Source organism: Mirounga leonina, unplaced genomic scaffold, assembly GCF_011800145.1.
Source record: "Mirounga leonina isolate KUSES-001 unplaced genomic scaffold, KU_Mleo_1.0 Mir_175, whole genome shotgun sequence".
In the NCBI taxonomy this organism is placed as follows: domain Eukaryota; kingdom Metazoa; phylum Chordata; class Mammalia; order Carnivora; family Phocidae; genus Mirounga; species Mirounga leonina.
Genome location: NW_023270453.1, coordinates 34821317 through 34837762, shown reverse-complemented (window position 1 = coordinate 34837762; position 16446 = coordinate 34821317). Strand labels below are relative to the sequence as shown.

Below are 16446 nucleotides of genomic sequence, written 5' to 3'. Positions count from 1 at the left end.
GGGGGGGGGGGGCAGATGATGGCTCATTTTACTACGAAATGAATATTCAATTGCTGCCCTTCATTCATCTTAGTGAGAGAAAACCAGCCAAGGGCTCATTCATGGGTAGTGGAACTTGTGAGCTTTTCTGTTCGGAGAGCCTTGGGTTTTAGGGTTTTGGGAGGAGGTGTGAGCCACATCTTAGCCTGGACCTTCATCTTATCCTGTGCCATTTGGGTACTACCTGTCAACTACCAGTGCATATCAGCTAGACAGGATGTACCCACACATCCAGACTCTCAACTCTGGCCCAAACACCAACTATCTATTTCTTCCAGCAGCAGTATTTTCGTCCTCTGCTTATCATGGCCATGGCATCACCATCCTCCTCCTCACCATCATCACATAGGGCCTTTACTATATGCTGGATGCTTTATATGCAGCATCCATTGAATCCTCTCAACCCTGTGGGTGTAGGTCTATTCATATCTCCATCATACAGGTAAGTGAACAGGCTCAGAGAGGTTAAGTCACCCGTCTAATTCAACACAGCTAAGACATGACAGAGCAGGACTCTAATCCAGGAGGTACAACCTCAAAGCCTGTGATTTTAACCTCTGTGCCATCCCTGGTCCCAAGCCCAGGGCCTAGAAATAGTGGAGGGAGAATAAATACTGACTAGGCTGGCATAATTATACTAGGGCGGATGTAATTCAGACCCAGGTCTATCAAGTTACGGTGGGCTCCTTTCTCGGGATGCGACTTTGCACCAAATGTGTTATTACAAGGTTACCTGGAGGGGAGGGGAAGAAGTGTCTTCATTCTCTACCTGAGGGCCTAGACACCACCAGTTTTGATAACGAACACCTGCATGGAATCTTGTTCAGCTCAGCCTTGCTCCACTTGGGCTTTGGGGCCAGAGAACTGGGTTCAAATTCTAGCACTTACCAGTTGTGTAACCTTGGCAAAATCATTTGGACTCCCAAAGACCCCCTTGCTTCTCCTGACAGATGGGGATAATAATTCTTATTTTGCACTGAATGGCTCTAAGAAGATCCTGCAGGAAAAGGGTCAGCGGAGTGGGGCACTTATTAGGAACACAATGCCCAGGGGCTATAATTCTTCCATGTCTGCCCCAGGCCTCTCTACCCTTTGTGGCTGGAACATGCTCATCTGGGCTGATTTACAGAGCATCCTCAAGTCGGGGCTGGCGGGGGGGCGGGCTCCTTCTAAACGTAAAAAAAAAAAAAAAATGCAGGCTGCCAGTAGGATAGGAACAATCTTTTAAGAGCTGGATGAAATCAGGGTTAGAATTTTGGAAATGACACAACGAAGGATTCTGGGTTTACATCTGGAGAGCTCGGGAGATGGAGCTCACTGCTTGCTTTTGGCCCCTCCCGTGCCGTGGGTAACTGGGTGAGCGGAGTTCCAGAGCCAGCGAGAACGACGCCTCCGTCAGCCCTGGCAGAGAACACCCGAAGCACAATTGCAAACCGAAAGGCCAGTGGGGGGCTAGGTAGGGAAGGGGGACAGGTGAGGCCCGCAGTGACCTGGAGGATGCAGGCTTCGTGTATGACCCGGGGGAGAGCCTCCAGTGAGAAAACTCAGGCCCAGAGTGAGTGGACACCGGGGTCTTTTAAGAGGAGCTGAAATCTGAATGTGCCTGGGAAACATTGCTATTTTTACATGCGGCTATTCATTTTCAAATGAAGCACTTGAATTAAAGCAAAACAAAACAAAACCAACTCGAGGCCCAAACAAAGCACAGGAAGGCACTCAAATTATCCCATGTGCTGGCAGGTTATGGTCTGAGTTCAGCGCTAGGAAAAAACCTCCAGCACGGCAGAGTGATCCGGGGCTGGGTTTTTGTTACTGGTGTTGGAACCTCAGGATGGTGAGACCGGACCTGTGATCTCCCCTACAGGGGGCGCTCGAGACGGAATCCCTTCTAGCTGATCTCTGGCCAGAGATGTAGATGTGGCTCAAAGCTGTTTGGCCTCACTCATTCTAGGTGAGCGAGGTGCAATGGATTCAGATCGCGCTTCTGGTGCCTCGAACCCCTGCCCATGTCTTGGGCGACAAGAGTGAGGCCCTGGTGTGGGCACGGGCTAGAAGTCAGGATATTTGAGCTCAACTCCATGCCGGCGAGAGACTCTTTCTCCCTCCGAAGTAAATTCCATGAGAACGAGGATTTTTGTCGTGTTCACCTCTAGAAGGATGCCTGGCACGTGTCTGGCATGGGGCAAATATTTGCTGAATGACTGCCTGACCAGTGATGGCCCCACGTCACTGACCCGATGAACTGAGGCCATCACTTCAACTATGGGCCTCAGTCTTCCCACCAATAAAGTGGGGATTAGCCACGGCTGCCCTACTTACCTCAAAGGGTTGCGTAATGAGATAAACAGACTCAGGAAAGTGCTCGGAAAAAAGGTGTTAAGGGCTATCACACGAGGAGACGCATTTACTATTATTCCTGTCCTTGGCTAACGTGAGAGACCAATTCAGATCTTATGTGAAAGGGGCAGAGGTCCATGTGAGCCATGCCTTTCTCCCACTACCTACTTTCTCTGGCTGCATCAAACCAGCCTGGAAGGAAGCCACAAATGATCACCTGGATTTTCATTTCCATCTTGCACAAGGGTGGGGGGTGATAGGATGTACTACCTTGCATTGTCCCGGCCGTGTGACTTCAGGAAATTCATATCTCGGTATCGGGAGAGAAATGCCACCAGCTGGTCATTTGTCCTGTGGAAACAAACCAAGAGGAAGGTCAGAGTCCTCCAGAGACCATGGACTTACCATCTTACGTTAAAAAGGACTATTAGAGTGTGTGTATATCCTACATGTTCCATAGTCTGTGAACTCTTTGAGGGTAAGCATGGTGCCCCAGCTGTTTTAGAATCTCTAGTGCCCACGTTCTGCATGGAGCACTGGGTGTTATACGCAAACAATGAATCATGGAACACTACATCAAAAACTAATAATGTAATGTATGGTGATTAACATAATAATAAAAAAAAGAAGGCTATAGAATCTCTAGTGCCCAGCACTGGGCTTGGCAAACATGAAGTCATCAGTGTGCAGCACAATGCCAGGTACTTAGCAACCTCAGGGCCTTTGCACCTGCTGTGCCTGGGAAATTCTGCCTTGTCTCTTTCCAGGTCTGGCTTGTTGTTACGTCATCTGGATCTCCTTCCAAATGTCACCTCTTCACAGAGGCCCTTTCTGGCCACCCAACCTAAAGTAGCATCTGCCTCCCCCACCTTCACCTTTATCACATCCCTCTGTGTCCATTACCGAGTGTTAAATTTGCTGACATTATGATGTAAGCTCCATGAAGGCAGAGCCTCATGGGACTTGTTCCTCCCTGGCACCCAGTAGGAGCTACATTAGCTTGTTGTTGGATGAAGGAATACGAAGTTCTTAAAACCCACTGGGCTACCGACTGAGCGAGCTTTGAAAAATATGAAGCGTGAGCCAAACAGATGACGTCGTTCCCAGCATTGTTATCCCAAATTTATTGCCATCAATCTCGGAACCCGCAGTGTAGTCCCAGCTAATCGGCTTGTGCGTACAGCTGTGACAGTATTTTAAAAGGCAGTCACACAGGTCTCCATCTGCCCGAAATGCAGTCGTCTCTTCTGCTGAATAAACCCAAATAGGTAAACGGTGCTGGATTTTTACTTCAGAAGGAAAGGGTTAATAAACACTGTTTCAAAGTGGGAGACAGGCCGGAGTCGGCAGAAAGGAAGGCCGTCCTTGGGCACAGAATGGAGGCCACCGACCTTTGGGAGGCAGGTGGGTGCCTCAGAAAGCAATACCTGGGCTCTCGAAGCAGAAGGGTCTGGAGACAGATCTCAGCTCCACTCCTGACCCAGCTGTGTGTCCAAGGGTGAGTAACTGAACCTCGGGGCTTTGCGGCGGGGGGCGGGGGGGCTTCTCTGAACTCCCCTGGCTCCCCAGCAGATAGTAGGCTCTCTGTGCCTACGTAGCGAACGGATAACTGGATGCACTGAAAGGGCATATAGTAGGTGTGCAATCAATGCAAGGTGCTCTCTCCTTCCACCTCCCCACCGTCTGGTCTGAGCGGCCCCCACCCGGCACCCCTCCTTCATTTCCCTGCAACTCCCTGTTCCGTGATTAGATGACTCATGGTGACCACCTCAGAATTCCGGGGGAGGGGGCACCAAGCCAGTAAGAGGCGCTGCAGTGAAAACATCCTACCCCTGAACTAAACCCGACTCACGGCCAGCCCGTTCTAGCGGCGGCCGAGACACCCCGTGTCTGCACAGAGGTCCATCCGCTACGCACGCAGCAAGCCAAGCCCCGCGGGTGCGCACAGGGGTGAATCCCAGGGATGCAGACAAAAGGCGAACCCCACGTGTCTGCAAAATGGTGCGTCTCCTGTGTGGACAACCGTGCCCGCACGCTGCAAGGGAAAGCCTATGCGCCTCCTACCAAGTTATGGGGCAGCTGTGGGCACAGGTCCTCTTGAAGTTGCCGGGAGAGATGGGAATGAGATCAGCCCATACAAAAAAAAAAAAAAAGAAAGCGATGTCTCTTTCCAAACCTTAAGGAGGCCCATTCCCTCTCCGCGTCTTAGCAGTTCCTATTTACCAACTCCCTCGCCACTCTGCGACAGTTCATTATTGTCGTCCTGATGAATATGGGGACAAGTTAACCTCTGAATGGGTCCCTGGCAGCAGGAATAATAAATAGGGCCTCTCAGCGGCCTCAGGGGGAGGATTGGAGGGGCCGGGCCAGGGCTCCGGGGGCTCCCAGGGTCAGCGGCCGCAGCTCCATTTGGCAACCCCAGAAAGCGCCTTTCAGGGCCCTGAGCTGGGGCCATTTTCACATTTACTGCTTCACCGAGTCCCCATCTGACGGGGATGAATAGGCATTTAGCGAATTTACTTAGCAATGCTTCCACATGAAATCGTCTCAAAAGATGACATCTTGGCGGGGGGGGGGGGGGGGGGGCGCGGGGGGGGGGGGGGGGATTCCAGGCCGGGAGCTGGGGGGAAGGCTGCCTTTCAAAGCGAAGCGCTGTGTGCCTGGCTTGGCCGGACTGGCAGGGCGAGGGGACCCCTGCGTCCCCCTCCATGGGAGCCCCCAGCCCCCCCCTTCTCCTTCAGAGTAGAAAGCCTGATCAGCATGCCAGAGCCCATCTCCCCAGCCCTTCTTCAAGGGGACACGCAATGCGGCTGGGGCCCACGTTTTCCTATTGTTGCTTTCGGTGGCCTGTCTATAATTGCCTACATAATCTTTAGTTCTCCTTGGATAATGAAGAGTTTGCGATCTGCTGACATTTTACCCAGTTCCAGCCTCTCTCTCTCTCCCTCTCTCCCCACCACATCCACTTCTCACTCCTCCCTCCTGGTGGAGTCATTTGCCAAGTGGCTCCTGCAGCTCGTCACCTGTGCCTGCCTCTACAATTTCCTTCCACCTTTCGTGGAAATCATTAGAAGACACGTTTCTTCGTCCATGCCCATTCCTCGGATTCAGGATAGTGACTCTGGGCCCATCACTGGCAGCCTTCAGAGCCACTGGGATGTCTTTGCGGAAACATGCAAACAAGTAAAAGTTAAAATAAATGATTTAATAAGGAAGGGATTTATTTCAATAAATTTGCTGTCATATAAATACACTTATTGGAACCGTGTGAAAATCTCCGTTGGAATCAATCAACAAAAGAACCGATAAAAACCGCTCTCGAACCATGACCATTTATGAAATGCCCACCGTGCCCGAGACCCTGGGGCAGACTTTTGCCACATTTTATTGCATTTGAATATTCACAAAGCTCTCTGAGATGTGAGTTTCATTCCCATTTTGCAGATGGGCAACTGAGGCTCAGAGAAGCCACTGCTTAGTGATCAGAACCTGGTTCCATATGTCAAAGCCCATCATGCCCCTCGCTACAAGACCGCTTCCACAACTGAATGAGGGAACGAATGAATGAAGGAGCTCCGTCCCAGGTGGAAGTGCTCCGACGCCTCCCCATTCAGAGCCTGATCTTTGGATGAACAGCACTAGCCTGCTGCTCTTAGAAATGCAGCATCTCAGGCTCCGCCCAAGACCTACTAAGTCAAAACTGGCTCTCTAACGAGATTCCCAGGGGGTGAGCGTGCCCTTTAAAGTTTAAGAGGCGCTGCTTTTAGTGGGGCATGAATATGGTAGTTAATTCTCTTCCTCTTTCCTTCTTCATCTTCTCCCCAAGGCCTGTTCCTGAAAGCCCGGACTTGCAGCCAGTTACTTTCATCTCGGTGAGCCTCAGGTGTTGGGATTATTTAATGGAGTAATGCACGTAAGACCTGGGCAGTATCACCGGGCATACAGTAAGCCCTTGATAAATGTTAGCTGTTATTTCATGGTATTATTACCATCCTGAATATCAGAAGCTGAAGACATTTCAAGCTGGAGACAGGAGTATAATGACGCAACCAGATTTGAACTTGGAAAGCTTTCTGTGCGTAAAACCCAGGGGATGTCCCTGCAGAGCGTGGTTGGGGAAATGCCCCATAGAAGGGACTTGTCCCCATTCTTCCAGCTGGTGTCAGCATTAGGATGGCTCCCAGAGGGCCACCTCAGCATTGTGTGTGTCTAAGATGCGTCGTGGCTCTGGGCATGAGGATGCATAGGATGAGGGGGCATGGTTCAGCTCAGGTCCTTCCAGGGGGCAGCGTGCGGAGCAGACGGGGCCGGCCCAGCCTCCGGTTGGAGAAAGCACGCACAGAACCAACTGAACTACTCTACATCCCTCCTGCCCCCCACGCTGTGGTCCAGAACCCCCTGTCTGATATAGGATGCTGGGAAGAATCTGGCAGAGGCTCGAGAGCACCGCTAAGGCAAAAAGTGAAGCGTAAGAGTTTTTGTGAATGTCAGGATTCAGGACTTCCGACCCCCGACGCTGCCGGGTATGTGCAAACCCCAGAGGGCCCCAGATCGAGCTCTCGTGGATGCAGTGCATGGGCCACGTGAGGAGCAGACACGTGTACGAGTGGCAGCGGACAGAGGACTGTGGCACTGGGCAAGCCAGGGGTGGTGTGTTTGGAAGCACTTGCCATCTGAGCGCAGGATATACTGAATTTCCCCAGCTTCTTCCCCCTAACGTCTCATCTGCACAGTTGTCTTATAGGTATGTCCCATTTGTTAAACAGTACTTTAGCTCTACCCTGGGCAACAATATTTGTAGTATCTGATGTACTTTTTCCCCAGTCTTAAATGCGGTAAAATACACAGAACATAAAATTTGCCATCTTAACCATTTTTAAGTGTACAGTTCAGGCGTATGAAGTATATTCATACTGTTCTGCAAGCATCACCACCGTCCATCTCTGGAATGCTTTTCATCTTCTGAAACTCAATCTCTGAAACCTGGAAACAAGAGCTCCCCATGTCCCCACTGCTCCCAGCCCCTAGGAACCAGCATTCTACATCCCGTCTCTGTGAACAAGTTCATAGAGGAGTCAAACTCCAGGAACCTCATGCAAGTGGGACCCATCCCGTATTTGTCTTTTTGTCATGTTCTCGAGGTACAATCCATGTCATAGCAAGTGTCAGAAATTTCCTTTTGAGGCTGAGTCATTCTGATACACGATTTATATGTTTTTTTCCAGTTTCACATGAGAAACAATAATGACTACGTGTCTGTGTACCTCCTAAAGCACCTGGGCCACCAGGGGCGTATGGAGGGTGGTCAACCGTCCTGGTTGGGTGTCCAGGACAGATGTTTTAGTTTTAAAATCAGATGGTCCTGGGAAAACCAACCTGAGCTGGTGGCATCTGGGTCTGTGGGACCACAGGAGAAATGTCATACTCTATCCTTTTAAAAATTTTTTAAAAGATTAAAAAAAAATTATTTGACAGAGAGCTAGTGAGAGCGCAGCATAAGCAGTGGGAGAGGGAGAAGCAGACCCGCTGCTGAGCAGGGAGCCCGATGCGGGGCTCGATCCCAGGACCCCAGGATCATGACCTGAGCTGAAGGCAGACGCTTAACCGACTGAGCCACCCAGACGTCCCATACTACGTCCTTTTATGAGGAGCCCAAGAGTATAAAAAACCATGAGGGGTGGGGAAGGCCAAATGTAACCCTTTCCTATGCTTCTAAAATTAGCGTTCCCCAGCTTTGTCCACAGCAAGACAGAGAGGAGCAAGAACGAGAGTAACAAGAGCATCTAACACTCGAGGGCCTACGATGGGGGCTCCTCTCCTCAACACTCTGCATGTTAACCCACTCAGTCCTTGTGACAACCCTATGAAGCAGATGCTCTACTACTCACATTCATTTTTATTACATAAATGGGAACGTGTATGTCCGTGGCTTTTTCATGCACTGATCTATCCTGCGCGTCTGTCTAATCAGCACATACAAGTAGACTTCATCCTTCTAACGGCTACACGGAATCCTATGGAATGGACACAGACAATCCCCTAGTGATGGACATTTAGGGTGTTTGCACCCCCCCCACTTACAGATACGATGCCTATGAGCCTCGCATCCTTGCACATTTATCTTTCCATATTTGAGTAGGATAGATTTCCGTAGGATTAAACTCCCAGATGTGGAAGTGTTTATGCAAAAGGCACTTGTCAGTCTCTCTGCTTTTAGGAAGACATACTGCACAGACTGAGGCTACTCCCAGAGTCAAGGGTGGGGCTCGCAGCCCTGCCCCGGCTGGCTCCCAGGGGTGTGGGGAGGGAGAAGGAAATTGCAAAATGATGGGGGGGTGGCTGTCCTGGGGAGGCCGGTGGGCTTCTTGGGCAGGCTGGCCAGGCCTGGCAGGGCCCTTCTGGCTTCCCTACGGTAGCAACAACCAGTGGGATGCAAATGAGCCTCTGTCAAGCAGCAAGGAGTGTGTGTGTGGGGGGGGGGGGGTTTGCCCAGAACTATCCAATGCCCAGGGCAGCTGCTGCAGCTGGTGCCCATCTGTCTGTTAATAGCACGGGGATTTTCAACATGGGCACCTTGGACAACACTCTTCAGGGCCTGGTTATAGTTGTGAGATGAGCAGGCATTGGGTCTCATTCTGTTCTGTTCCTCCAGGACCTAATATGTGGTGGGTGTTCAGCAAAGACTCACAGCATGCTTAACAAATATCCAAGCAGATCACTGGTGTGCAGGGCGTGTGGGTGCAGGGCCCAGCACAGTGCCTGCCCTGTGGGAGGGGCTCCATCATTCCCTTGTCTATCTGTGCTTTGCCCTCCTCCTTTCCTCTCTACCAGAAATGCTCCTCCCTGTATCTTTGAACTGGGGGGGATGTGGGGCCATGAAGCCCAGGGCAGGAGAAAACAGTAACAATCACAGGAACCTTGCCCGAGTTGCCTACAAAGGGTTAAGTGCCCCTCCCTCTTTCATCCAACAACTACCCCATCAAGTTGATGCATGAATAAAGTGGGACACAAAGAGATTTAAGGGCTTGGCAACGTCTTGTCGGGGAGGTGGAGTGTGGACTCAGACCTGGGCACTCCAGGCCCACAGCCCGGGCTCTGCAATCCTGCTCTCCTCATGGCCCATCAGCCATGTCTCGTTCTTTAGAACGAGAGCCACAAAACAAGCGCCGGAAATGACAGCCACTTTCTGAGGCCTCCTACTTCCTTTCGAGGGGACAGTCCTTGAACACGGGCTGCACATCAGGAGGTGACACAGACAAAGCCTCCTGTCCTGGGTCTAGGGACTGTCTGCTCTGCTCGTCTAAAATCTGAGCCCTGGCCACTGGATTTCCTCTTGCCCCATTCCAGCTCACAAATGGATTCACATCCATTTTTCCATATGGCTTATTTCTTTTTGGGTGTGTGTGGGGGGAGACTCTGCCATTGCTCCGTTGGCCACCCTCCAAGCAGGTTATGCTTGGACCTTATGGAAGTCTTCTTGTCTGCTAGCACATCTCTCTGGAAGGCCAGAATTCCAGAACAAGAAAGGTCAAGTTCACGGTTCTCTGAAGAAGAGTCAAGAGCAAAAAAAGCTTTGGAGACAAGAGAAGGGGAGTCCCTGATTTGAATACAGCCAAACCCTACAGCGAGACCAGTTTTCTTGAGATACGGGAGAAAATGTATGGAAAAAGCTAGATACTGTAGTTCTCCCTGGACCCCATGGACAAAATTACAGCCACAGTTGGGCACCCAAGGAGAAGTGATCTGGATAAAATGCTGCCCCAGCTTTCAGATTCCACTCTAAACCATCCTCTGGAAAGCAATCACAGGATCTTTCTAGAACATAAGTCTGATCATATTTCCTCTCTGTTTAATACCCTTCAGTGGCTCTTCATCGCATGCAGGACAACGTCCTAACTCCTTAGCAAGGTGTACAAAGTGGTTTGAGAGCTGGCTTGCCTGCCCAGTCTTTGAGGTTATTTGAAGTTTTCTAAATGTTCTGTGCTTCCTCATAACTGTGACCTGGAAAACTCTAAAACTTTGCTCTCCCGGAAGCATGGTTTCTTACCTCTCTGATAGGGCAGGTGCCAGCTACCTGAAACAGCAGTGGATAAGGCAGTTATGACCCCTGTCCCCTAGAAGCACACGAAATGGCGGGGAAGGCAGACAAATAGGTAGATTCTTGGGATATGCGGTGACGTGCCAGGTGAGATAAGAGTACAGAGCCTCCTGGAGACACCGGGGGGCAGCTCTTCTCCTCCACACAGGCAGGCAGGCAGGCAGGCAAAACTAGACAACCACCTGGCTAATAAAACTCAATCACTTTTGATTGGACTTATCTTTTTGTGACTGGCGAAAATGATGCAGAATTAAACCACGCTCATGGCGTTTGTGGGAACTGGCAAACCACTTCTCAAAGCCTCAACGCTTTCACAGAGCACTTGGAAGACACACATTTTTCATTTGGAACATACACAAGCCATTCTAAGAGGCAGGTTATCTGAAGCTCCATTAGCAGGAACTCTTAACATGTCAGCCCTTCCTGCAGACGGCTGTAATGGAAAGGTAACTGATAAGCATCAGCACCCGAGGCCATGCCTGATCCTGGGACACTGCTGCAATCGTGAATGGGGAGCTGCATTGCCATTCAGCCTTGTGTGAACGCGTGCGTGCGCGGGAGTCTATCTGATTGTATTTTAATTTTCTGAAATCTGGTTGTCCTCAGATGCCACTCGACATCTCAAATGAGCAGAACATTTGGCTAACCAAATTCCGCATCCCCTTACAATGACTGATTACAGTCAGTTATTTGATTTGTTTTTTGGGGGGGGGGGCAAGAGGAGGCCCGCTGTGAATGGCAAAGATTGAATCTTAAAAGCAGAGGTGATGTAAGCGAGAAATCCGCATCTTTGCTACGATGAGAGCTGCCTTCAGAGATTTCTCCCTGATCTTTGCCACTTTCTTTCTTTTTGATGTTGAGCAAGTTCCTGGAGCTGGCTGAGCCTTTGTTTTCTAATCTGCAAAATGGGGATAAAAATGGTATCTGAGCTGTGTGTTGCGGGAATGGCACCCACAGTGCCCGGCCTATGGCTGGTGCTCAGTATATGGAAGTGCTCAGCAGGAAGTCCCCGTACCCGTTGCTTAGAAATGCCAGAGGAAAGGCATGCCCACCACCTGCCACACCTCCATCCTTTCATCCTACATGCCTGCGTGCCTAGCACTCCTCTAAGTTATGTATGTTCAAGTCCCTTGTCTGTAAGCTACCCCAGGACAGGAAACTTGTCTGAGTCATCTCTATTTCCCCAGTGTCCGACACAGGCCTGAAACATAGTTCTAGCAGCTTGGTGCCTCGTTCTCTTTCCCAGTCCCCTTGCTCATTTCTGAGTGGCTCATAGAAACTGCTGAGCCCGCGTGTGCTGCATTCCAGGAGGGCCTTTGTTCCCTATGATGGGGACTACCCTTCCTTTACCTTTGCCTATTCAGCTCCTGCTTGTCTTCATAAGAACTGGCCAAGTGTCAGTTCAGCTGAACAGGCGGGAGTATAAATGGGCACTAAACTGAACTGAACCATATTGATAAGCTCATCTTTCCCTCTGTGTGTAAGGCTGAGAAGAGATTTTTTTTTTTCACTATTCCATACTCCCCTGGGTTTGTGCAAAGGGCGGCTTTGGACCTACAGTAATAATGTATCTATTCCAGTTTCACCAGATGGGTGTCCCTAATGCACCAACAATCAACATATCGGTATGTGGAGTGGTTAAAGTAATGAGACCTGAGACCAGAAAGTTGTAGGTTCAAGTCCTGGTTCTACCACTTACTAGCTGTGTGGCCTCGGACAGGTGATTGAAGCTCATTTTCCTCATCTTTAAAACTGAGGATGATAATGCCTACTTCATTGGGTTGTTGCAAGGATTAAATGAAGTGAGAGGATATTCATTGTTGCCTGCAACTGAAAAATCCAGGCTGATACGGATGCTGGATGCTGGTACTAGGAGCGGGATGATGAATGGTGGGCAGAGGAAAGCAACAGAGAGACCGGGCAACCTAGCCCACAGAATGCCAGAATAGTAGCTATTGTTCCTACTGCTGTCCTAATTATTTTTACTTCTCCCGGACTAGGTTCTATATTCTGCAGGGAGTAGGATGTTACAAAGATCTCCGTCCCCTAGAACTTCAGGGTCAGGTTGGTTCCAATTTTGGCCCCAGGGCGGGCCTGAGCTCAAAGGACAGCGGACTGTCGCCAATCACCTTGGGCAGCCTGCCAGGTTCACTAGCCTGTCTGGGCTGGAACAAGGTCAAAATGCATTGGAATGCAAAAGAGAAGCCACACACTCTGCAATGGAAAAACAAAGCCGTAGCCACCTCTGCAAACCTCAAGGGGACACGGAGTCTTGGCTCGAGAGACTAGAGGATGAGGACATACTGCATGTAGTATATTTTTTTCCCTGCAGATTCTAAGCCTGTTTATTTCAGAGGGTTGATGAGAAATTATACAAGACATCAGGCTGTTTAAACAGAGGACATAGGCTCTGAGGTAGTAATGTGTCAGTTCTTAGAGACAGAAAACTTGCGACATGTTCTAAAAGAGAATTTAGCCTATAGATCAGTGGTTCTCAAACTGTGCCTGGTGGCAGCACTAGCTTCCACTAACATAGTGGGACCTCAGGATGGCTCACTTGAGATTTCGCCAGAGAGGAGGCACCGTCACCTACTTTCCACGCTGGGTCAAGTTTCAACTGGGAGTAAAAGGTTTAGTAGCTTAACAGTAAAAGTTCAAACATGATGAAGGAAGATGACCAATTCAGATTCCAATTTTGCGGGGGTGGGGAGGGCAGAGGATAGCATACGACCACCACTCTGTAGCAGGACAGGCTGAGCTCTGTGCTCACTAGACGGCCTGACCCTGGGCAGGAACACCCTCGTGGAACAGCCCTCTTGCCTTCTGAGCAATGGGCATCATGACGGAACATATTCTGTAGAGTGGTCTTGAAGATAAAGAGAACGATGTTCAGCATGTCGGCTGAGCACTTAGCAGAGGTCTGTGCTTAAGGTTTAGGGTAGGTATGAGCCGTCTTACCGTCGGGGCTGTGAATTACATTTCCTTTCTCCTTCTCTCCCTCCCTCCCTTCCTCCATTTTCCTTCTGTACATTTTTGAGCAAATCCTAAGTGCCCAAAATTGTGTTGAGTTCAGACGTTAGACATGAATTCAGCTTTTTATTTTTTAAAGATTTTATTTATTTATTTATTAGAGAGCGAGCGAGAGAGAAACAGCATGAGAGAGGAGAGGGTCAGAGGGAGAAGCAGGCTCCCCGCTGAGCCAGGAGCCCGATGTGGGACTCGATCCCAGGACCCTGGGATCATGACCTGAGCCGAGGGCAGTTGCTTAACCAACTGAGCCACCCAGGCGCCCCGAATTCAGCTTTTTAAACCCCTGGAATCACTTTGAGTTGCATGGACCTGTTTCAACGGGGTAACTTAAGCCCCGGTTTTATCTGACTATACATGAGTTCAGGCTTCCAGCTCCTTGGGTTAAGGTCATTCGTTAACAGGTATTCCTGAAGTATTTGCTCAGAGGTAATACTTTGCTCCTTCTCCCCTTGTCTTCCTATAGTCACTGATAGAGCGTTTCTTAAGAAAAAAAAAATTTAATGTCATCTGGGACTCTTCTGAACACCCGCTCACATAGATGCTGCTACGAGTTCACTGATCACTGATAAAATATGTTCCAGTGCTGGTCCTTCAATATTTACAATATTTATTTGGATTGTAAAAGAGGATTATGTTGTAAATTATAAAACAGGATGCACGCCAGGTGGGGGAGCAGGTCTGTTTTGTTCACATCGCTATATCCTCATTCATTCAGCAAATATTAATGTTACCTACTACATGTCAGGTACTGTTCTAGATGCTGGAGGAACAGTGATGATTGAGAACCAAGTCCCTATGAGAATTGGTCCCTGGTGTCTCAAGGCATCCACTGTAGATCTTGGATTAGCTTCTCTCCTATGCATCACGAATGATACTAGTTATGAAGCATCCTTGCAGGAATTAAGGAAAGAGCCATTCTGATCATTTTCTGTGTTCTGAGGTTCTGATGAGGAACTCCAGTTCACAAAGGCTTGGCCAGCACAATATCTGGCATCTAACAGTTGCTTAATACCTACAGGGACAGATATGTTGAATGGAATCCCGAAGTCTGTGCCAGGTTCCCGAAATGGAATTTACAAATGCATATATGAATCCCTTTCACACTAAGGCAGATACACTGGCAGGTACTTAAGTATCAGAGCCTAGTGAGTGACAGCCAGATGTGCCATGGTTCTGCATCAGGTGACCTGGTTTTGAAGCCTGCCATGTGATCTTGCAAGTCACTTCATCCCGAGCCTCAGTGTCCTTGTCTGAGTCGGGCAGAGAATCGATGAGATCATGTGTATGAAGGCTGAGCCCAGGGCCTGGTACACATAAAGTGCTTGATTATCCCAGAGCACTTGTTACTGATTCCCTCCAAGGGATGGACAAGGAGGGCTGGCTTCCCTAGGCACCCCACACTGCAGCACAGACTCAGCAGGTGTTTCCCTGGGTGGGGGGGAAGCCAAGCCCTTGGGATGCTGACACGGCCCAAGAGCTTGAGAACAAAGCCAAGACCAACCTCTCTCTATGTTTGGTTCCCTTGCTGGCCCCCAAAGGGCTGAGGTCGGCCAAAAAAGGAAACCCTCAGAAGCCGGAATCCCTCTTTTCCTACTTTATCTTTTTATTCTTTCTTCCTTTTCTCTGTTAGACAGTTGAACCGCATACATTAAAAAGTCACCATAACGCCCAGAAGAATTGAAAAACGGGTGTTCAAACAAAATCTTCTATGTAAATATTCAGAGCAGCACTATTCACAATAGGCAAAAGGAGGAAACAATCCAAATGTCCACTGAGGGATGAACGGATAAACCAAATGTGGTATATCCATACAATGGAATATTATTCCGCCATAAAACAGAATGAGATATGGACACCTGCCACCATGTGGACGGACCTTGCAAACATTATGCTAAATGACACAAGACAGGCACAAAAGACTATGTATTACATGATTCCATTCCTATGAATATCCGGGATAGGTAGATGCATGGACAATGGTGACTGCCAGGGCCTAGGGACAGGGCGGAAATAAAGAGCAACTGCGTATTGGCCTCGGAGTTTCCTCTGGGGATGATTAAAACGTCTGGTGCTGGAGTAACAGCTGGCTGTACAACACTGTGAATGCACGAAAGATCTGTCACTCATGGTGACTTCTATCAGTTGAACCCCAGTATCTCAAAAGGAAAAAGGGGTCATCATAACACAGCTACAATACCACCTGGGCTTGGTGTATCGTAAACATTTCATACACACTGTGCATTTAGCCTCCCAACTTCCCTAGAAAGGTGAGCATTAGCTCCATTTTACAATGGACAAACTGAGCTTCTGCGAGCGTGGCTAGCTTAGCCGGGAACAGGGTTGCTGCCAGCTACTGAGGACAGACCTCATGTGCTCCAGGAACCTGAGACGTTTCCCCTCGCATCTGCCTTCCCGACAACCTCATGCGGTAGGTACTACTGTAATCAGCCACTTTGCACATGAGGAAGGACTGAGAAGTTACATGGCCTGTGCCGGCTGAGACAGAGGCAGGGCCGGGCACCGGGCCACCTGACCTCAGAGCCCCAGGGCTGCAGCACAGAGGCTTAGCCATGGAAACCGAGCGAAGGTGGACAGCACAGGGTCTACCTCCGGCCCTGTTCATGGAACATGGGGGCAGCTTAGTTACCTGCCACACGACATCAAGAGATCACTTGGGGGGCGCCTGGGTGGCTCAGTCGGTTAAGCGTCTGCCTTTAGCTCGGGTCATGATCCCGGGGTCCTGGGATCGAGCCCCACATCGGGCTCCCTGCTCAGCGGGGAGCCTGCTTCTCTCTCTGCCTGCCGCTCCCCCTGCTTGTGCACTCTCTCTCTCAAATATATAAATAAAACTTAAAAAAAAAAAAAAAAAGAGCTCCTTTGGGATTCGGACCCTCTCCAGGCTGTCGGGAAGCCAGCAGGCAGCCGGACAAATGTGACATGTC

The 16446-nt window shown here is 49.7% G+C and overlaps 1 protein-coding gene across 1 annotated transcript in view; it reads right to left on the bottom strand.

Moving 5' to 3' along the window:
* Nucleotides 1–16446, bottom strand: part of XYLT1 (xylosyltransferase 1) — a gene marked incomplete at its 5' end in the record, with an annotated part of 297678 nt that overhangs the window by 42863 nt on the left and 238369 nt on the right. The window contains one exon of the mRNA XM_035022356.1: nucleotides 2647–2727. Coding sequence (XP_034878247.1) covers nucleotides 2647–2727 — 81 coding nt within the window. The remainder of the gene's footprint in view (nucleotides 1–2646; nucleotides 2728–16446) is intronic.